The sequence below is a fragment of the Wasmannia auropunctata genome, unplaced genomic scaffold (assembly GCF_000956235.1).
Source record: "Wasmannia auropunctata unplaced genomic scaffold, wasmannia.A_1.0 LD336088.1, whole genome shotgun sequence".
Lineage (NCBI taxonomy): Eukaryota > Metazoa > Arthropoda > Insecta > Hymenoptera > Formicidae > Wasmannia > Wasmannia auropunctata.
Genome location: NW_012026802.1, coordinates 1,541,961 through 1,562,917, shown reverse-complemented (window position 1 = coordinate 1,562,917; position 20,957 = coordinate 1,541,961). Strand labels below are relative to the sequence as shown.

The 20,957-nt window shown below is 38.5% G+C and overlaps 3 protein-coding genes and 1 long non-coding RNA gene across 9 annotated transcripts in view; 3 read left to right on the top strand and 1 right to left on the bottom strand.

The window, feature by feature from the left end:
- The first annotated feature begins 2,148 nt into the window (after nt 1–2,148).
- Nucleotides 2,149–7,269, top strand: LOC105448221 (pancreatic lipase-related protein 2-like). The gene is made up of 8 exons (XM_011686680.1): nt 2,149–2,840; nt 3,735–3,815; nt 4,129–4,394; nt 4,512–4,986; nt 5,343–5,594; nt 5,821–5,935; nt 6,241–6,447; nt 7,110–7,269. The coding sequence occupies exons 1-8, from the start codon at nt 2,756–2,758 to the stop codon at nt 7,189–7,191; spliced, it is 1,563 nt and encodes a 520-aa protein (XP_011684982.1). The 5' UTR covers nt 2,149–2,755; the 3' UTR covers nt 7,192–7,269.
- Nucleotides 7,270–8,065: 796 nt separating this feature from the next.
- On the top strand, nt 8,066–10,057 carry LOC105448214 (probable N-acetyltransferase CML3). 3 transcript variants are annotated; one of them, XM_011686671.1, is made up of 3 exons: nt 8,066–8,575; nt 8,688–9,209; nt 10,028–10,057. In XM_011686671.1, the coding sequence occupies exons 1-2, from the start codon at nt 8,277–8,279 to the stop codon at nt 9,205–9,207; spliced, it is 819 nt and encodes a 272-aa protein (XP_011684973.1). In that variant the 5' UTR covers nt 8,066–8,276; the 3' UTR covers nt 9,208–9,209; nt 10,028–10,057. The 3 variants fall into 3 exon arrangements, with proteins under 3 accessions (XP_011684973.1, XP_011684972.1, XP_011684971.1); XM_011686670.1 differs by lacking the exon at nt 10,028–10,057 and adding an exon at nt 9,534–9,619; XM_011686669.1 differs by lacking the exon at nt 10,028–10,057 and having other exon boundaries at nt 8,067–8,575; nt 8,688–9,521.
- The window catches only part of LOC105448215 (L-galactose dehydrogenase-like), a 34,535-nt gene continuing 22,975 nt past the window's right edge, over nt 9,398–20,957 (bottom strand). Inside the window, exons 1-8 of one of the 4 annotated variants that reach the window (XM_011686672.1) lie at nt 16,902–16,954; nt 11,003–11,143; nt 10,800–10,917; nt 10,543–10,704; nt 10,230–10,463; nt 10,021–10,152; nt 9,690–9,862; nt 9,398–9,598 (exon numbers count right to left, since the gene is read on the bottom strand). In XM_011686672.1, coding sequence (XP_011684974.1) covers nt 9,517–9,598; nt 9,690–9,862; nt 10,021–10,152; nt 10,230–10,463; nt 10,543–10,704; nt 10,800–10,917; nt 11,003–11,143; nt 16,902–16,939 — 1,080 coding nt within the window. In that variant the 5' untranslated portion in view covers nt 16,940–16,954 and the 3' untranslated portion in view covers nt 9,398–9,516. The other 3 variants (XM_011686674.1, XM_011686673.1, XM_011686675.1) reach the window with 3 other exon arrangements.
- On the top strand, nt 10,188–12,229 carry LOC105448217. The gene is made up of 2 exons (XR_974205.1): nt 10,188–10,272; nt 11,887–12,229. It is a non-coding gene; the product is annotated as an uncharacterized LOC105448217 (long non-coding RNA).

Sequence of the window (20,957 nt, the reverse complement as noted above, 5' to 3'; positions counted from 1 at the left end):
AAACATAAAAATCCCGTCTTAAATGTATAAATATCGCTCTTAATTTGTTGCGCGTGTACGACATTAATTATATTTTACGAATGACACAATACGTGAAATAGTGAAAGAGACAATGATTTTACACTGAAGCTGCGCGTTTGTTCGAAAGGAAAAAAAGAGTGGATCGCCGATCGTTTATGCGAAATAAATCGAGGGATCGATAGAATTCATAGATAACCACTTTGGGGGAGAATTTTCCTCCACATCCCGGAAACGAGCGTGATCGATTTCGATCGACGGATTTAGTCAATTAGAGAATCCTTCGGAATATTTCTCATAGGTGGGTCCGGGCGACCGCGAAAGAGAGCCCCCCCCCCCCCCCGGTGATTAGAAAGATGAAAAATATATAGATATATATAGATAAATGTATATGTAGTATATATGTCGAATGTACACAGGCATGTAAACAATATCGAGCGCTTTTGAAGGATCGATCGCGCGAGAGAGCGCACGCGACGCGGCCGCGGTTAGCCAGGACTATTTTTCTAAGTTGCAAAGTATAATAAATTAACGACGTGTTGCATTATCGTTACTAGAGTATATTATAATGTATATTGATATTTTAACTAGGCGAGATAAGTATGAGATAATGTTACGAGCGAGTAATATAAAACGCGAGACTATATATCATAATAATTATCATGATTATCGCGCGATCCGCGCGATGGTCGCAATTAGCAGAGGTTCGCGCGTGCGGTCGATGCGCGTGTGACGCGCGCGGCGCAACTAATTAGTTCGAACGCGAGTTAATCGCCAGATACGAATCGACGAAGTGCGGAACGCCGAACGCGAGATTGCCGGTCGAGAGGCTGCGACGGCAAGTTGACGAGAGATGAGGAAAAGTTCGGGCGGCTTTGTCGATTCGCGAAAATGCGAGAGAGACTGTAGCAGAATAAATGAAATAATTATAGGGGAGCGATTGTACACGTAGATGAGTACGAATGTTTGAATGTGCGTGTATGAATGTATGTGAACTCGAATGTGTGAGGGAGGGAGCAATGAATAAGCGTGTGTCGTTCTTCGGCCGCGGAGAGTAATAAGAGAAAAATAATGAATCGTTCTGTCAGTCACCTCACCTATATTATACAATATCATAATAATATGCTGCCATACGATATAAATATATGTCTACGGTAAGGAGTATATTAAATAAAACATTACAAATAAATATGTTATAAGTAATCTAGTACTTGTCTGTGCCCTCCTTCATAGTCAGTTTCCACACAAAATCTATACCTGGAAGCATATGCAGAAAAATTTATTCATTTTAAGAATTTAAGGTAAGTAAAATTCGATCGATGTTCACAAAGTTAAACTCAAGTTTATCTTATATTGCGAGAAATTAAAACAAAATTAATAATTTAAAAAAATAATAGTTTTTTATTTTGCCAATTTAATAATTCTTTTTACACGCGTATTATTTAAAAGAAGTGAAAGTATTTGACATTAAATCGTTTTAAATAAGTAGCTGTTTTTCCTATCAATCACGCGAGTTAATTGTTTTGAAAGAGGTAAGAGTCAACTTTTACTCGTAGAGCTGCCGAATGATGTAAATGCGGAAAATCGTTGGTGAGCAAAGCGTAACCGAGATGTTTATAACTTATAATTAACTTGCTTTCGGTTTATGTAATTTGAGGACTCTTGCACGTTCGCGAAACTCACTCGGTCGGTCTGCAAGTGAATTAAATCGAAGAAAATTGACCGTACCGATCCATAAAAAATAGATCGCTGCTTTAAAAACGCATGCCTGCATTATAAAATTATTCCGTTTCGTAATTGGTTGCGCTACATTAATCATCGAAGATAATTGATACGTTTGATTATACAAGACAGTCGCGTAGAAAGGAGACGGAGATTGAAGCACGCTTACTCCAACCTGTTTAACCACTTGTCCGCAGACGGGACAAATCGTTCTATTTTCTATTTCGTCCGATGTCAAGTTTCGTGCGAGACGACACGCGTCGCATATAATTTATTTGAGTGAAAGCGACGCATCGACGCATGTTCAAACTGCGCGCACGCAGTTTTCTGTCTGTACTGGAGGATGGTATGACACAGTTACATCATGTCAAGGCAGTTGCAGTTATTCAGCGAAAGCGTATACTCGTGCGCCAATGTCGCTGAACTTTAACCGATGCGCGCGATTATCAATCGAGAATATATATGTCTAAATTCGGTGTATTTTTTTTGTTTTGGTTCAACAGATCACACAGGAAATTAATTTTTGGATGAAGAAAAAAGGATTCTCCACATTTAAGTCATTATGATTCAAATTATCATTTCTTCAATTTTCTATTATATATTGGAATCTCTTTAAAAAATGTAAAAATAGGAAAAGCAGGAAAACACATAACGTAAGTGAAACAAAAGAGGAACAAAAATGTACGACATGGAACGATGAATTTCTTTCGATTGCGAATCCGAAGCGAACTTAGACAAATGTTAGAGCAGTCGTCAGGCGCTGGCAAGCGGAAAGGTGGTTGCGCAAAAAGAAGGCTGCTCGTAGAAGGCGCGCTTTCTACGGTTGGGTAGAGTCCCTGAGTAAGCCTGACGGTAGGCAAACAAAAAGCGCGCCGTGTCGATCGCGACAGAAACGCGAAGTATTTCGGCGTGAGAAGAAGAGGAACAAGAAGAAGCGGCAGGAAGGGAGAAGGTGGAGAAGCGGGATGCAACGATCTCAACGAAGGACGCGAAGTTTCAACGATTCAGTGGCAAGATGCAGCCAGTCAACGCTCATCGCGTTCTACTTGCTCTGCTGATAATTGCTGTTGTCACGTCAACTGCCGGAAAGTTGCAGCCTGGTGAGTGCGCTAACGAACGTGATGCTGCACGTGTTACATCAGGATGGATAGAAGCGACGTGACAGACAATCAAGTTCGCGGAGTGAAAATCAGATATTGCGCTAATAAAAGAGATGTCAACATTTTTCGTCGTTTACGTATTAAAATTAATGTAAATCGCATGATTTTATACACATCGAGTATTATTTTTCATCTTTTTTATATTTTTCTAAAAACATGATTCCGTCGATGAAATATATAGTGTTATCGTATGTGAAGTTTATTTAAATACAAATACATGCAATTATACGGGTGTTCACGCTAATCGCGTTTATGATGGTTCGTTGACTTTAACGTAGTTTAACGATTCAGCATAATTTGTCGATATTTGTTACGTAATTGTTGTAGTCCGCAACGCAAATATGAGGGAGAAAGAGAGAGTCGCTAGAATATCTAAATTTTTCATCGCGAGTTCCGCTCAAAGATACGAAAAAAAATCACACAAATTGAATACCACATATATAATACATGCTCACTATATGCACACAATATTTGCAATAACTCGCACGTGAGAGATACCGGCGTATCTTGCACCTTAAGGTCGCATTTACATACGGCACACTTTCATAGCGCGACTATTATGATGGGGTTGCATGATGCAACATCGCAATATTGTGATAGAGTGAAAATTCAATTATACGGGCGCAGGCTGTAGCATACATCGGCGCACAAATCGTTACTGAAGCGATGCTGCACGATTGATAATTTGCGGTGCCCCGGGTGAAAGTGAAGTGTAAGTGGGGCGATCAGGCAAATGGAATGTTGTTCAACAACGCGCGGATGCATATTATACAAGATCATTCTTATGGAATTCTTCTTTTTTTTCCGCCAAGATAATACCGTACCTTTTTGCAGTCAAACTTCTCGCGGCGCGAAATCGTGCGGTGCTAAGACGGATTGCCATCTCTCGCGAGGAAAAAGCCAAAGTTTGTTACGGTAAGGTAACATAGATTTACTTTTATCCCGAATAAAATTTTAGATTTTGCGTCAACATATAAATATAAATTGAATATAAATTTGACTTTTATGTCGCAATTCGTTTTCTTTCCAAATAAGTACTTATAAGTATTTTAAAATAATTTTTAACTAGCTACTTTCTCTCAATACGAATGTTCAAATAATAAGAAAAGAAAATTTCAAACCAAATGAAATATAATTAACGGACAGTTGATTTTTTTTTGTTTAGTTTTAACATATCTTAAGACAAACGAATATTTATTCCGATACATCGAAAAGTAAAATATTTCAGATTTACTCGGTTGCTTTGCGGATCCGCCGCCGCATTTATCGATAAAACGACCGCCCGAGCATCCTAGCGTAATTCAAACCAGGTTCTTCCTCTACACACGTGCGGACCGGCAAAAACCGGAACCGTTGCAATACGGGGACAATTTAAAATCCATCACACATTCCCAATTCAATGTCAGCAAGCCTCTCAAGGTGTTGATACACGGTTTCAAGGGCAGTGGAAATGACGTCGGCGCAATACTTTGCATAAACTCTCTTCTCGATATAGTAATTTTCGATTATCTTTCAATTTTAATAATTTAGCTAAATATCCTCTCTCTTTTCGATTATAAAGACACTATTGGGGACTTGTCGAGTGCAATTGAAATTCTATTTAACGTACAGGAAGACGCGAACGTCATCATCTTGGACTGGACGAAGGGGGCGGGCACTACATACGGGGCTGCAGTGGCAAATAGCGAACTGGTCGGCCGGCAATTGGCCTTGGTGCTTTTAGACGCCGTCAATTTGGGTGTCGATCCCGCCGACATTCACGTGGTCGGCTTCAGTCTTGGCGCACACGTGGCCGGCTGCGCCTCGGAAGTATTAAAAAGAAAAAGTCTGCTTGTAGGTCGCATAACAGGTCTCGATCCGGCGTCACCGTTCTTCAGGCATCATCTGTTCAGGGAGAAGTCAAGAAAATTGGACGCCACCGACGCCCGCCTCGTCGATGTCATTCACACGGATGGCTCTCAGGATTTTATGGACGGCTTTGGCCTACTTAAGCCGATCGGGCACATCGATTTTTTTCCCAACGGCGGCCGAGAGCAACCCGGCTGTACCGATATTAAAAATTCAGTGGTGGTCAGTCACTTGAAAGGTAAATTAAGAGTGATCTGAACACGATTACGCACTAAGTTCTTCAATTTAATTATTTCTATTCCGATTTAATCAGAATTTATCTTCAATTAAAATTACTGCCAAAGCAAAATACTTATATCGTGCTCAAATTTTTATACGAGAATATTTTATTCTCATATAATTCTTAAATCTTTCAATATGAATTACTAGCGAATTATATTAATTAATATTAATTAATAAGGCTCAAACAAAAAAGTTTCAGATTTATGTATTTTGTAATATATATCATAAAATACTTAATTCGCTTTTCATTAAAGGACGTATGCTTTTATAAAGTCGTAAGTCATTTATTTCCTTTCTGATTACTTATTTTAGAGGATGTGTTGGACAAGAATATAGCATGTAGCCATTTAAGAGCTTTTCAGCTCTATGTAGAGAGCATCCGCTCGCAAAGTGAGAAATGCAAGTTTATCGCATGGCCTTGCTCTCAAGGAGCGATATCTTACGCGAAAGGAATGTGCTTCCCTATGGAATCAACGAATTGGAATCAAGAGATGGGTTACGCGGCTAATCGTGGAGCATTGGGAATCTATTATTTGGCGACTAAAGCCGAAACACCGTTTTGTGGTATCAGAATATACAAGGATAATTGCCTTTTCATTGAAATAAATGTCTATCGAAGCAGATCATTGACTTTAATAATAATTTGTTATATAAACATATTATTGGACGGATAATTTATTATATAAATTTGCACAAAATTATATTTCATAGTTAATTAATTATGCAAAATTATGACTTATTTATGAATGACTTATTTATTATGGGACTTTGAGAATCTCGTAAATTTTAGGTGAACCAGTTAGAGCATCAGTGATAACGTCCGAAGATATGCTAAAAACATCTGGTACATTGTTTTTCAAAATCTTTCTCGCTAATTCCACAACGCTCTTCCAAATTCAATGCACGTAAGTGAAAATCATTTATATTAAAAATAATTAAAATAATTTTATCTTACGCTACTAATCTCCATCGATTATAAATGTCGCATGAATTTTAAAGGTTTTTTTTCATTTTATCGCATTACTGTTAGATTCTACAATTTTTTTTCAAAAAGTGCTGATTTAATTATATTTTTTTATAACAATGCACCAGCTGCATAACATTTGCGGCATAAATATTAGATATTAAATTTGATAATAAATCTTCGAGTCTCGATGTTGTGTTAATTTTCACGTAACAAAGTAGTTAGTGGTTCTAAATGTTATTTAAGTTTGCCTAAACGGACAAATGAACGAATGACGTTTTATAACATCGCGGCGGTGGATTTTGACGCGTTAACGGGAGATACTGGATCGATCACCGGTGTCATCTCATATCAGCACATCGCTAACAAGACAGAGGAGGATGCTGCACAAGAGCCTGACACGGATATAATACTTTTTAATAAACTGGCCCTGGAAGATCGTAAGGGCCATAGGTAAATACGCGGCATACATTAATTTCGATAAAAACTCTATCTTTCTCTAAACTCTAGCTCAGATTTATTCATATGGAGGATTAATTTTCGTATGTCACATTTAATTATTTAAATTATTAATTAAATTAATAAAAATTAATTAAATTATTTACATACTTAAGCCAATTACAGACAACTTATAATTTACATCAGAATTCAGGAAATCTATTTACAATTTGATACACCATGTTTGATACTAGAACAAAGTATAGTATAGTAAAACAAAGACATTATATAAAACAAGAACGAAATTATATAAAATATATATATAATTTCCTCATTTTATGTTAATGTATATTTATTTATTCATTTAACATATTAATATATTTAATTATATTGAATGTATAAAATGTTTTATATGTAAATTTAATTGTTAAATATATATGTTCAATATATTTATTTATGCATACACATATACAATATAAAATATATAAAATATAAAAATATAAATATAAATACATAAGTATGTCAAAATATACGGCATATGAAATAAATAACTAGAAATTGTATACTGAAATCTGATGCGAATTATAGATCGTCCAAAGCGAGCCTTTATGCAGCAAACTGATAAGATAAACTGTACATGCAATAATGCTAACTAGATTTGTCTTTTTATTGACCAGGTGGGAATATTGCGGAATAAACACCATACTCAATTCGAACGAGATGCATGTAGAATTGAAAAATGAACGCTGCACGGCGTAAAATATACCTCCGCCACGACAGTTTTATATTTAAAATAAAAATAGTCTGCAGCTGTAAAAGTGGCCACTTTCAAAGAAATTCCAAGTTTTCATTTGTTTTACACCTCTCCCTCGTACGGATTAACCGTACTTAACCTACTTTCCGCGGCTTACTTGCCGCAAACATATCCGGAGCTGGATGTCGAATCACGGTTTCACACCGTTCGCGTGATTAATTAAGCCGCGGGCAGAATTAATAAGCGACCAATTAAAGCGACATGCAGATGCGACAAATAATTTTACTCACCGAGCTGCCGCTGCCGATGCCATCAATGCCGTCGTCTTTTCGCCGCCGTGTCGTCGTCCTGGACAGTCGCTCGCGGCCAAACTCTCGTCGATTGGAAAAACACGATCCATTATCGCGATCGACAGTCACCCGGCGCATTACACGGCACTCCCGATACTTGCAGCACGCGCGATCTGCCTTGAGCAAGTAAATAACGCGAAAAAATATGACGATCGTTCGTCAATTGTACACACGATGCCGGAGCAGCCGGAGCCGGAGTAGCCGGATATGCACCATGCATGCACTGACCGGTGAGAAATTCGAAGTACGCGCGGACAACTTCACGTCGATGCGCGATCGCCTGGAATCACGCGAAAGAAATAAATCGCCCGGTCGACGAAGTGCCATCAGAGTTCGCAGTTGTGCAGATGAAATCTCACGATTTAAAATACTAATCGGAACAAAAATGTTAAACGTAAGCCGACGAGACGAGAAGAATAATAATAAAAATTTTATTCGCCGCGGTAACCAATTACCGACCTCACGGCAAGATGATTATAATTCGGATCGTCGCTCACAGATGGCACTGGCATCATTTTCTCGCAAATATAAGTTCGACTCGCGTCGAGTGCCTTCGGGAAGGTGCGGGAAAGGTGCGTGCTCTAACCTCAAAATAGCGGCGGCAGTAAACAATATAAATAGACGCTACTCGCGGGATGAATAAAGATGGTCAAGCGTAACCGGAGAAGCGGACGCGTGTTCGGCGTGTTGCAGTAGCGTGAGTCCCAAGGTGTGTCCCACGAGAGAGAGAGAGAGAGAGAATGAGCCACGTCGTGATCGTGCGGGCCTTCAAGCCGGGCGACGAAACCGGCTGCAAGGAATTGATCAGGGACAGCGTGATGTCCTCCCTGGGTGCCACGTTCTGCGGGATGCTGTTCAAGGAGATAACCTTCCAGCTGATAATCCTGCTGTCCGCTATCATGTTCATCTTTTTCGGGATGCCGCTGACCGTCTGCCTCTCGATCGTGCCCGTGGTCGTGGTGCTCATGTACGCCGGCACGTACGTCAGCTTCGCCACGAAACTGACGGAGATCAACGCGGAGGTGAACAACATTCCGAGGTAAAGTATTCGTGAACGTTTCGATTTATATATAATAAACAGGTGTCGCGATTCGTGACGCGATTCGAAACCTAACCTAACATTTGGCGTTTCAACGTTTTCGCTCGCACAGGCTTTACATGTCGAACGCCTTCTCCTGCTTCTGGGTCGCCGAGGCGTTCGAGCCTCACCTGATGACGCGGCATCCCAAGGAGGTTCGTTACACCATAATGACGGAGGAGCAGTTTCGCCAGGCCAACGTAAGCATTTCCATGCAGGCCAAGAAAATAGTGGGGACTGTCGGTTTGTGCAAGAGTCACAGGTTAGACAGAAGCGCGTGGATAAAGAGGCTGTGCGTGCACGAGCAATACCAGAGGAAGGGCGTAGCCTCGTACCTGCTCAACGTCGCTGTACAATTTGCGATCGACGCCGGGTACAGCTGCGCTAATGTAGTGTCTTCCGAATACACCGAAGGGGGTAGAGAACTGTGCCTTAAGAAGGGATTTGAGCTTAAGCAAATGTACCACAAGTCCATCCTGGGATCGTATATAACGGTACTGATGTACGAATTAACGTACCGGATCAAACCTACGGAGGACGATTACTCGCCTAGGATGGACTTCGAGAAAGAGTTTCTGAGTTACCAATTTTAACGGTATATACTTTTTAAGTAGTATCTTAATTGAGACAAACGAATCTCCTGAAAAAAAGAAACTAATGAGACTGATGAACTGACACCGTGTGTTCACCTCGTTAATCAAAGTGCTCGAACCAAATAGTGATCTAACTGATACGCTTAGTATTGTCCAAATTTTATATTGACTAACAATGATAGAAAGGGTGTTATTTTTTACGAAATGTTTGTTAGGTATTCCAGATATTGTTATACACATTATAGAATTCTATAAGTGACATATAAAACGGATATAATAATGATATAAAGAAATAAAAATATATTTTTCTCATATCTTCTTTTTAGTAGCTTCCCGGTATGTGCGGACCTCTTCACCTTCCCAGTGTTGGTTCTTCACCACCGACAGAAACCTGAAATAAACAATTCCATCCCAGTTTGAAAGAATGAGCTGAAAAAAAGTTGCAATATACGTTGCGTAGAAAAATTTTTAATGAGACTCACTTCTCTTGAATCTCTCGCAACAGTGCCTTCTCTTTCTCCGTAATGCCGTTTCGCGCTACATCCAGATTCATCTGCAACTGCTTCGTGCTTTGTATTCCAACCAAATTTGTGTCCACGTCTGCGCACCGCATGGAATGCCATACCGCCAGTTTGCCGAGTTCCACGTCGCGTTCCTGCGCGTGTATATTTCTTTTTAATAACATTTTTTTCAACGGCAGGCATCACGTGCAGGTAAATACGGATATCTTGACTGTCGAATGTTATGTACATGCAATAGTTGCAACAACAATGCGCCTTTTTTTAATTGACGTCTGTCTAATTGTTAACGAACCTTGCAGTATCGTGCGGCATTCGCGCATTGTTCCTTCGTCTCGTCGGAGGCCGGGTGCCAGCTCGGTGGACCGTTGCTCGTTAGAAGACCCATACTCGGCGCGGCGGCGTTAATTAGACCGATCTTGTGCTCCTGCAAGTTGACATTTATAATATAATTGCCGTCAAACTTGGCGATATGCGGCACGAACGAGAAATTATATAACGCACCTTGAAGAATGGAACGTACTCCAGCAGAGTGTCGTCGATGAGAGTGAGTCTCGTGTAGCTCAACACGCATGCTACATTTATGTTGCTCCTTTCGATGCATTTCTTTAATACGGACACCGGATACGCGGTTAGACCTATGTGCCTGGCCTTGCCCTCGGCCACGTGTCTCGACAGCTCCGGCAAGGTTTGTGTGATTATCACGTCCAACGAGGGCGCAAATTCGATATCGTGAACCTACGTGAAATCTCGAACATTTAATTTTTTCGTCAGATTTCAATTTTGACACTGCAGATGTGAAGTGGCAATATTTTACCTGAATAACATCAACGTAATCCAGTCCCAACAATTCCAAACTCTTCTTAAAGCTCTTTCGAGTTTTCTCGACGGTGAAATCGAACATATTGTCGTAATCTAACTCGTATCTGCCAACTTTCGTCGCGATGTAATAAGCCTGGCGCGGAATCCCCTTTAACGCCTATAATAAACACGCGAGATAAAACATCGATTGCACGGCGTTGGTGTACGAAAAAAAAAAAATTTTTGTAATCTTTTTAATAAATTTTCGCACACCTTGCCGACTATCGTCTCGGATCGGCCTTGGCCATACCACGGTGCCGTATCGATATAATTGACACCCTGTTTTATTGCTTGACGTATAGCTTCGATAGCGTCCACCTCGTTATACGTGCTGCAGCAGCAACGTAATTTATGTAAAAGTTATTAAATCGGTCCGTTAAACGTTTAACACTCACACGAACGGTAAACAATTTTACCCGTAATGACAGCCGAGCGGGCCGCAGCCAAAAGATAATTTGCTTACGAGCATCCCCGTTTTCCCGAGCTCTTTGTATTCCATGGCTTTCACCGCTTCGGGGTCGTGAAAACCCTCGACGTAGGTAGGCGGAAACATATTTCTGAAAATATTACGATGAATAATGTTGTAAAGAAAGATTGAAATTGATATGATTTCTAAGGGTTTCAGCTTTCGATGCTAAAGATATCGAAATTTTTCCCTAAGTCTTTTAAGATTTAAAAGAAGTTCTTTTCAAAAGATGGATATCTGTATACTTTTTCTAGACATTACTTGCGCAAAGTAATCGTGATATATGATATATAAAATATAGACAAAATTGTGAAATAAATATTCAATATTATAGTTTGTAATCATATGATATAAAATAAAATGAAAGTTATGATTGAATAAAATATTTAAAAAAGATGTTATTTTATATGTAAATTCTAACACAGAATATTATATTAATATTTTATTCTATCATTTTTATTTATTATAAGGTCTTGCTAAAAATATCACATGACAGATGTTACATTTATAAAAACGATAGATGCAATCATAACACTTCAGGAGCAATTATTATCTGCCGGTGACAATTTTTTCTATATTTACATATACATTGTCTCTGAAAGGAAAGAGAAATGAAAAATATAAAAATTCCAATACTGGGAAATAATTTATACATTATACATCATAATTATATATCAGTCACATATATTTGCACACACAGACACATATTTTAATTTATCTATTTAAGATAGATCACAAGCGAGTCGCAATGATAAGAGTTACACTATGTTTATTTGATATATTTTCACTATTTTCGAGAATAAGCATTTTCGTACGTGTTTTATTGGTTCGCAGATATCTCACTGATAACGGGATTTTATTGCGATGACCACGTCTCACGACAGCAATGAAACCGGGATTGAGCTGTTATCGCCAAAGTGAACGGATTTTAATCGAGCATTATCGTGTATGCACTTATACGTTATACCGCTCGTTGAACGAAGGCAGTGGAAATGGGAGAGTAAACGTGTACGTGGAATTTATTTATCATTGCTACGACGACTTATATAACAATATATCGCAGCTTTGCGATGTGTTGCCATCTTACAATGTGAAATAGTTCGACAATACGTTGTTATACGATACCAGTCAACGATTAAACGGAAATCTGCCGGAGTTCTGCTTTATCGATGATAAATTTACACAAAAATTTACTCCTCTCTCTCTTTTCCCCTCTATTTTATAAATTAAATTTACATAGAAATTAACTGTCATTAACATGCATATATAAAGTGCTGTTTTTCCTTTAATTAAATCTGCATAGTGTTTCGTTGTGGATCCAAGTCTTATTTCAATAATACTCTTTTGTGTAATAGTGATAATATTTATTATAATAATGATAATACACGATAAACTATAAGACGATCACGTACGATGTGGTAAAATACATATGACGATGAAACATAATTATTACGTTTTAAAATATAAAACATGTTATCGATTAACAACGCTTTAATTGAATAGAAATGCGTTTTGAGAAATTTAATTAGAGAGCGAGAAGTGGCAATTTATATTTCTTTTCATTTTATTTGTCACAATTATTTTTAATTTTGTTTTGAATGAAGCTTTTGTAAACTTTCAGGAAGCTGCGTAAAAAAAATGAGATGCAGATTATTCGCTATATTGAGGGAATTCTATTATTTTTCCCTCGTTGTATTAGTATTCTATGACAGTACAGATTTGTTATTAATTAGTTATTTTAGCATTTTGAGAGCTTCATTTGATCCATTTGATGGATTTATAAACGTTATTCTCTCTATTTTATTATAAGATTCTTTATAGTTAAATTTTGCTTCTTATCCTTTTTTTTTTTACCAATCATCTATCTCGTTGCAAGTGCAGAAAGTACCTCTATGACTTAGATCTCGAGAAACAGAGACCGATAATAGTCTATGATATAATTTCGAATTTCCCCCCCGAATTTCCCTCGCCAACTTCAGGGTTAAAGACTCGAGCGCCCTCGATGGCCTCGATCGTTGCGCCGATCGCTTCACGCTGTCGCGCGCGCTCGTTCGCGTTTGTTTTGCCTTCTTTCGCCTCGTCGTCTCGCGCGTAAGACCCCGTAATTTCGGCGCGCGGCCCATTTTCTGGGTTATATACCGGACATCTTACGGCTCTCTCGTCTCCGCCGAGCGCGATTATGTAATAAATAGGGGGGGGGGAGGGACCCCTGACGCGCGCGATCGGGGCCTTGTGCCCTCGGGCAACCCGGCGGCGGCGGTGGCCAAGGTAGAGGCCACTGGTCAGTGCACTCGTTCCTCTCGCGCATTCAGCATCGCGCGGTCGGCAGTACGTCTCGCGGAAATTCTCCTGCGAGCGAAGGGACCGCGACGCAACCGCGACGCACACCGCCTACGTCTATCCGTAAGTGACATTCCCTTCCCTCTTACCGCGTATGGCCGCGGCTTTATAAATTCGCGGCCGTACGTTCGATGCACGATAACGAAGGTTTCGGACAACGGAAATTCATCACGCGCGGAAAAAAAATATGGAGGACCGTCATGCGTGATGACCCGTTTCTCTTCGCCTAACGGATTAACGGAAAAGAGAGCACGCGGAAAGCCGATGGCAAATTCGGTCGCAGGAGATATTTCTGCGGCATATTAATATGTCAATAAATCGATAAATGTATTAATTTTGTGCGATGTGTATTACGCATGAGGTAACTTTTAATATTGCGACTATTGCGTCTGCGAGAAGGATTTAATTTATTCATTCATATAAATGCTGGAGAATTTGAAATTAAAAAACACTGGACGCCATTGCGGCTAATATACACACGGTGTACTCGCTTCGTGCTGCGCGTTGCGAATATCCAGTCATTCCAAAACGGGGGTTCTTTCCGCGCGCGTCGTCGTGCAGGGACGGTCGCGAGGGGCTTTCCGCGCTTATCTAAAAAGTGCAGGAGCGTTTGGCGAGTCTCCGATAGCCCACCTAATCGCTTCGTCGCCCCGCGAAGGAACAATCTCGGCTGCAACGAAACCGGCGGGGCGCGCGGGGACGATAATTGAGCCGCGTCGTCTCGGGTAAAAAAAAAAGCGGGTCGGGACATTCCAATGTTTCAATTTAAAAAAAAAGAAAAAAAATGAGAGGCGTTGATCTTCGCGACTTCGCTCCTCAAACGCGATAAGATATAAGGCGGCACGAAATCCCAGAAACCTGCTGTGTAACTCGATACGTTTCACCGTGCGGTCGCGGCGCGTTTCGCGGGAAATTCTTGCGTGTTCCCCCCCCCGCGCTTCTTGATCCCGAAAACGTGAAAAGTAATTCGAGAAAAAGTAATCGCGACAATCTAGAGCGCGAGACGTTGGCTATATGAAATTACACGCAAAATCATAGATCCTCACGCCGGTATCGCGCTATCTATCGCGCCACGAAACCGCCGTCCGTTGACGTAGGACGGTATTGACATTTCGGAGATTTAGGACTAAGGGTCTAAGAGGACTTTGCGTTTCATTTGTTCCAATGCCGAGAGGTCGCGTTTCGCCGGACTGAACCGGGACCGAATACGGAATTTCGTTGGCGATTACGTGTCAGCGGCTTTATCCCCTTTAAAACCGCAACGCCGAAAGTCTTTAATTATACCAGTATTGGCGGAAGGAGGTCAAATATCGGTATACAACGTAAAATTTTCATAATACCGACATATAACACGATTTTCCGATTATATGTACCTATAACCTGATATTATACCGATTTTATTATTTTTATGTCATTAACGCGAGCGTCAGTACCGTGAAATAAAAACAAATTTGTGTATATCTCTCTTGATATACAATTCACAAAAGGAATTATGAACAAAGAACAAAGAGAGATAAATTGAAATACGTAATAACACTGTACATATTACAATTAATTATAGATCGAATTCACACACGCCATTTTTTGTAATTTCTTCTACAAAATATACATCGTGAATGCACTGCAATTTCAATTGATTTGATAATATCGATGTTTAGTTAAATATAAAAGTAATAAATCAATATATAGTAACAATAATAACGATATTACCAAAGTAATATCGTTACACATATCTCCCGATATTTACACCGGTTGGTTTTCATTTCAGTTATTATATAAAACGGTCGGCATATAACCGATATTTTTTATACCGTTTCCAACGCGGTGGAAGGCGATCTAATCTCACGAGAACCGTAAATTCGCATTTATCATTCTAATCGTAAATTTGGCTTTAAACATGTGGCATAAATATAAATATCCCTCCTCTTACTTTTACACGTAATTCGAGGAATTCTGACTTTATTGCGATTGAATGTTACAAGGTATTTAAATCGATTAAATTTAATTAAGCTGCCAATGTATTTGAAATTTGGATTGCTTTAACAATAATAACAAAGCAGTTTTCACATGTACGTGTGTACGTGTGCTTGTATATATATGTGTGTGTGTGTGTGTTTATAGCATAGATAAAATAATAATTCTTTTCATCCCCGGAAAGAAAAACCTCCGGTCTGTCATCTCCGAGGACGAAAAGTAAAAGCCAAATTCTCGTGTAATTAATTTATTTACCGAGTACCGAGTGTAGAATATGCCTTTTCGTTCCGTATAATTTGTCCAGACTAATATTAAATTTGCTTTAGGTTTCCACACGTAATTGGCGGATATCATGCCAATGAAGAAAGGCGAGCAGTGGTATGCGGATTGGATCGTTGCGACGGGCGTGTGTACGGATCTACCCGGAAGTCTCCAAAGTAAAGACGAAGTCCTGCTCCGCTTGGACAATTTACTCCGTCAGCAAGGTACGTCGATTTATCTATCGTGTAATCTGCGCTTAACTTCTTTCCGTTCTACATTCGCTTGGAAAATCTGACGTTAAACCTGGGCATCTGGGATTTGTGTGGATTTCTCGTTTACACCGAACGTGCATTCGTTGCCTTAATCACTCGAAAACTTTTATCTTTTAATTTAACATCGCCTGTGTAATTATGACGTTTTATTTTAATACTTCGTTAATATTTTAAATAGAAAGCGTGTACAAATTGCAGCGTATTTTTTTTTCATATTAATAAAAGAAAAGCTTTACAAATTATAAAAAAAATAAATTGAAAATTTTATATTGAACTTTTATGATTCTTTGCATCTTACTTTGAAAATTGTTAGAAATATAATACATACCATATTTTTGACTATGCGACAATTAACTTTTCTTCCACGACATTTAATGGGAATGGGTCTTGCTTATCGAGAACTCCTGTCGCATAAGATAGGATATCATTGCCACTTGATTCAAACACTATCGAAGCAGTACGGGTTTTCTCGCCACCGCGTTTACACCATCATCGTCGAGGCATAAATCATTCGTCGACGATGACGAACGAATCGGTTGTGCAAGCACGCGGGTAAAAAAAAGTTTTTAACATTCTTTCGACACGAGTGGCTCGATGGTGACTCAGCTGATTTCCTTCCGTCAAGCGGGAAAAATAACGCAGCCGATAGTGATGCGTTGAACTTTATGGGCACACGTGGCGGGATTGCTCGATCATGACAGTAAAAAATGTATTATCGATCGAATCTTCAGAGATGTATTGCAAGCAAAAGAGAAAAGGATACAATCGATTATAACGCCACGAACAACATGCATTTATAATTTTACACATTGCGAAGGGTCTGATCAATTAGCACAATTTGAATAAACAATGTACTATTATTTCGAAATATATATATGCAGATAAAATTTAAATTATTATCTTTATAATTGTTCTACATGGAATATGCTGATACGGAGCATATGTAGTACTAGCTTCTCTTGGGATTAATAATCAACTATACAGAGAACATAAATAATTTACCTTTTGGACTTGTATTGTTGGTCATCAACGTTTGACATTCACATGTGTATGTATGCGCGCATGTGAGTGGACTACAGATGTCTGGAGCATGCTCACACATGGTTTCGCTTTAAACCGTATCAAGGTTCTTTCCAAAAGTACTTCGATAAAATCTGCTATCGTATAAGCCAGGGTCGTGCATGATTACAATATTCCGGGCTGTAATAAAAGAAGATGCTATCGACATAGATCGCGCGCGCCGTCTATTTTCGGATTTAACGTTTTTAGCAGAATAGAAGATGACAGAGAGAGAGAGAGAGAGAGAGAGAGAGAGAGAGAGAAGGGAAGTGGAGTGCAAAGAAAAACCCTCTTAAGGCAACGATACGTCGAAATATGCAAAGGAGGGATGAAAGACGAAGATGTAGTTCACGATTTTGCGGAAATTTTATCCGTGGAACGTGTACAAGGAAGCTTCGGTTTCCGCGTCGTGCGTGACAAGATTTTTTTCCTCCGCAGCCTAACTAACGCTTACAGAATATTTTTACTTCACAATTCGTGCGTATCAAAACATCACATCGCCCGTGTTGAAATTTATATTAATATTACACGCAATCCATTTAAAGAAAAACTAACAGTTTGTAATTGAGAAACTAACGCTGCGATTAATTCTGTTTTAATAGCTCATATTATGTACTCTTGTATAGACATAATCTGTAAACAGTTATCGTCATTCTTTTTCTCTATTGACAACGATCCTTTTGCTCGATAAATTTTTCACTTACTTTCACAGTTCCAAAAATAGAGCTTATTATTTTAATAAAACTAATAAAATTATTGATTCGCTTTATATTTTGAACGTCAGCATGATCACTTTTGCGTTCTTTGAAAATATTCGGAGCAACCGTTACCGCGCCAGTATCAGAAAGATTAAATCTGAGAAACATGTCATCGAGCTCTCATCAAGAAAAAGCAATAATGTTATCGCGCACAATGATCGGTCGTTTCAAAAGGTAGAATTTATAATGTTTATTTTGGTTAAATATTAATGAACTTTGAAGTTACTTTAAATTTTGATAATTTTTAACTTACGAAAGGCTTATAAGGCTATATGTAAGGCTCGCGCGTTACATACAAGAAAATGTATTAAATATTTACATAAACAACATGGAAACATTAACATTAAAGGTTAAAGAGGTATCGACAAAATGGGATAACGTCGACCAAAATAGATGACATTTTGTTTATAGAACGGCGATCTTTAACACCGGCCACTTCTCTTCCTCGAGGCTCGATCTGATGAGGCGAATCACATAATCATCACATACGATCGAAGCGAATATAATATGTATGAAAAATTAAAACTTGCGATAAGCAAGGCCTTAAACAAGATTGAACAACTTGTAATTACGTAATTAAATTTTTTTTAATAAAAAGATATGTCAAACTATTGATTTAGCATTAAAATGTCGTTAAGGCTGCTTAAGTACAATGAGATCTGCAAAATTCAAGCACATACATTTTTCTTTCTACCAAAACAATGTCACAATCTTTTTGTGTATCATTGCCTCGTCCAGGGACCATGACTGTGCAAAGCAATTTAACAGTTGCTATTATCGAATCAGATTCGATTATTCTTTCCCGTAGATACCATGGACCTCACTAGATTAATGATATTGCAAATCACAATAATTTCCTTTTTTTTATATAAAAAGGAGATTATTTATATATAAAAAGAGGAAAATTTCGGTTAAATCTAACGAAAACTTCTAAATAAAAAAAGATAATAATATCAGTTTATTATTTATTTTGCTTCTTTGATTTAAACTATATTGGAGTCTGTCGAAACTTTACTAAACTAGCGATGAATAAAACTTCTATTGAATCAACGTTAAGTAAATTTTGTTCCGTTAATTTTGTTTAATTAATTAAATTTTGCAATTTTTATTAACTTTGTAATATATATTAAAAGGAAAAATCAATTATTACGTAAATTCCGCATTCCGTCTTTTGTCCTCTATCTTTAACGAGAAGAGGAACATATCTCTATCTCTCTGATTGATATGTAGTCACCCTCTCGATCGAGCTTTCTATTCCGGCACGATCCATTTACCGAGAAAGCGTTTCTCTGTACGAACGTTTTTTTTAACGATGCGTCGTTGCATTTTTATAGATGCACGCTGAACGTTGTGTATATTCTCATTAGCATTCCATTATTCATCGTGTCGTATTTTCGCGAATAATTGTATTTTTTTGGTAATATATCTTATAAGTCATAAATAATTTTAAATATTAATTGAAAAAAATGTATGTAAGTTTATCTATTATATACTATTTAATAATAAAAATAACGATTAATTTTCTGTAAATTTGAAACACATGTCGGTGTGTGTCTGTAAAGCAGCACATTTTGTTACTTTAGTACAATCGAATGAGATTTGCCTAGAAATGATCTCCTTTATTCGCTAATTAATCGCGCAAATCTCGATTTTTTTTAAAAAGATTAATGTTTTCGCAGCCACTTCAGCACGAATTTCTGCGGGAATTAATTATTTGCAAAAGTTGTTCTGCCATATACACATTTTTCAATCAATGTTTACTTTTGTCGTCAGCACGCGCAACACTCAGCGGAAAAGTAATGAGTGACGAGTTTCAAAAGCGATAGTTCTAGCTTGTTCTAATTTTACTCACGTAGAACTCGATCGGAACAAGCCAGAACTATCGCCAGCAGTGCCGAGGAATTATTAACACGACACATTTCCGTCGAGTGCCATGCTGGCGGCAAAAGTAAAAATTATTTAAAATATGATCATAGACGTCAAAAGCGGGAATTTGAAAAAGCAAGACAGAAGAGGTAGCTGCGATTAGAAGAGATGATTTTGAGGGGTGCAGATGTAAACCATTAGCTTCGGACTAGTCAGCAATTTATCTGAGATCGTTACTTAACGTTGAGATCACTATTTATCGATATATTTGGGCAGAATATAACGATAATAACGTAACGGAAAGGCGCGCTCCGTGAGTCGGGCGGCGACGCGGCGGCTTAATTTAGAAATTATCGTTTCACGATCGGGACGAAGGTCCCGATGCCAAAGGAAGGGCTCGAATAGTTACCTCGCATGCCTGCCGACGCGATAATCGATCTCATTTTGCCGTGGGCTCACCTTAAAAATAGACGTATACACCGTGCGCCTGTACACCAAGTCCGTTCAATCTGCGGACAATGATTTACCCCCGCGAAGGACTACGATACGTCCGCTTAATCATACTGCTGCACCACTGAATTTACGCGCCTTTGCCGCTTTGCCTTCGTGCCAGGCTTTAACTTTGAATCAGATAGAACGTAATTAACTTCTCAGATACGTAGCGCTTATTATAATAATAATAACAATAATAATAACAATAAACAAATGTATATTTTATCGCGATATTGAAAAATGTTTGAAATGATATCTTTCTTTTCCCTTTGATGATGTCTCTCTCTCTCTCTCTCTCTCTCTCTCTCTCCCTTTTATGTAGATATCACAGCTTGTATAATAACTCTGTTTGCACAGTAATAGCTTCTTAAATTTATATACGCAAACTGTATAATCCGATTTCTTATGTTACAGATGATGAGTTTGCGGGATTGCACGCTGCAGACAACAAGAGACATTTTACAAAGAAAAGAGAAGGCAGCAAAATACGTTATAAAAAGGTAAGTAAATAACGATTTGAAGAATTTTTTTCGTATGTAACAACAGCCAACTGTCTGAAATAATTATACCGCGTTTGTTGCTTTTTGCAAAAATAAATATGCAACAATCACCGGATAATATTTTTACAACGCATTTTGCACATCAGTTAGTTCATTTTTTTTTTTAGATAAAAGCAACTATGTTAGACGCGGCTTCAATTGCAATGCGAGTCGCTTTAATCGAGAAAAGCACTTTCGAGCTTTCTTATTTGTGGAATTCCTTCACAACAAGATTATAGCTGACACTTTTGTATAAAACATTAATGTTTGTAGAGTAATTTTTGCTCGTTGCAATTTTTTGTCTCTACAGTAAATCTAATTCGCTACTTTCGCGTTAGGGGGGG

Excerpts from the sequence above, each read along its gene's own strand:
- LOC105448221 (XM_011686680.1), top strand. The coding sequence starts at position 2,756 with ATGCAGCCAGTCAACGCTCATCGCGTTCTACTTGCTCTGCTGATAATT. Across the intron at positions 3,816-4,128 it reads AAAAGCCAAAGTTTGTTACG|ATTTACTCGGTTGCTTTGCG; the intron begins GTAAGGTAACAT and ends AAAATATTTCAG. Across the intron at positions 5,595-5,820 it reads AGCCGAAACACCGTTTTGTG|GTGAACCAGTTAGAGCATCA; the intron begins GTATCAGAATAT and ends CGTAAATTTTAG.
- LOC105448214 (XM_011686671.1), top strand. The coding sequence starts at position 8,277 with ATGAGCCACGTCGTGATCGTGCGGGCCTTCAAGCCGGGCGACGAAACC. Across the intron at positions 8,576-8,687 it reads GAGGTGAACAACATTCCGAG|GCTTTACATGTCGAACGCCT; the intron begins GTAAAGTATTCG and ends TCGCTCGCACAG.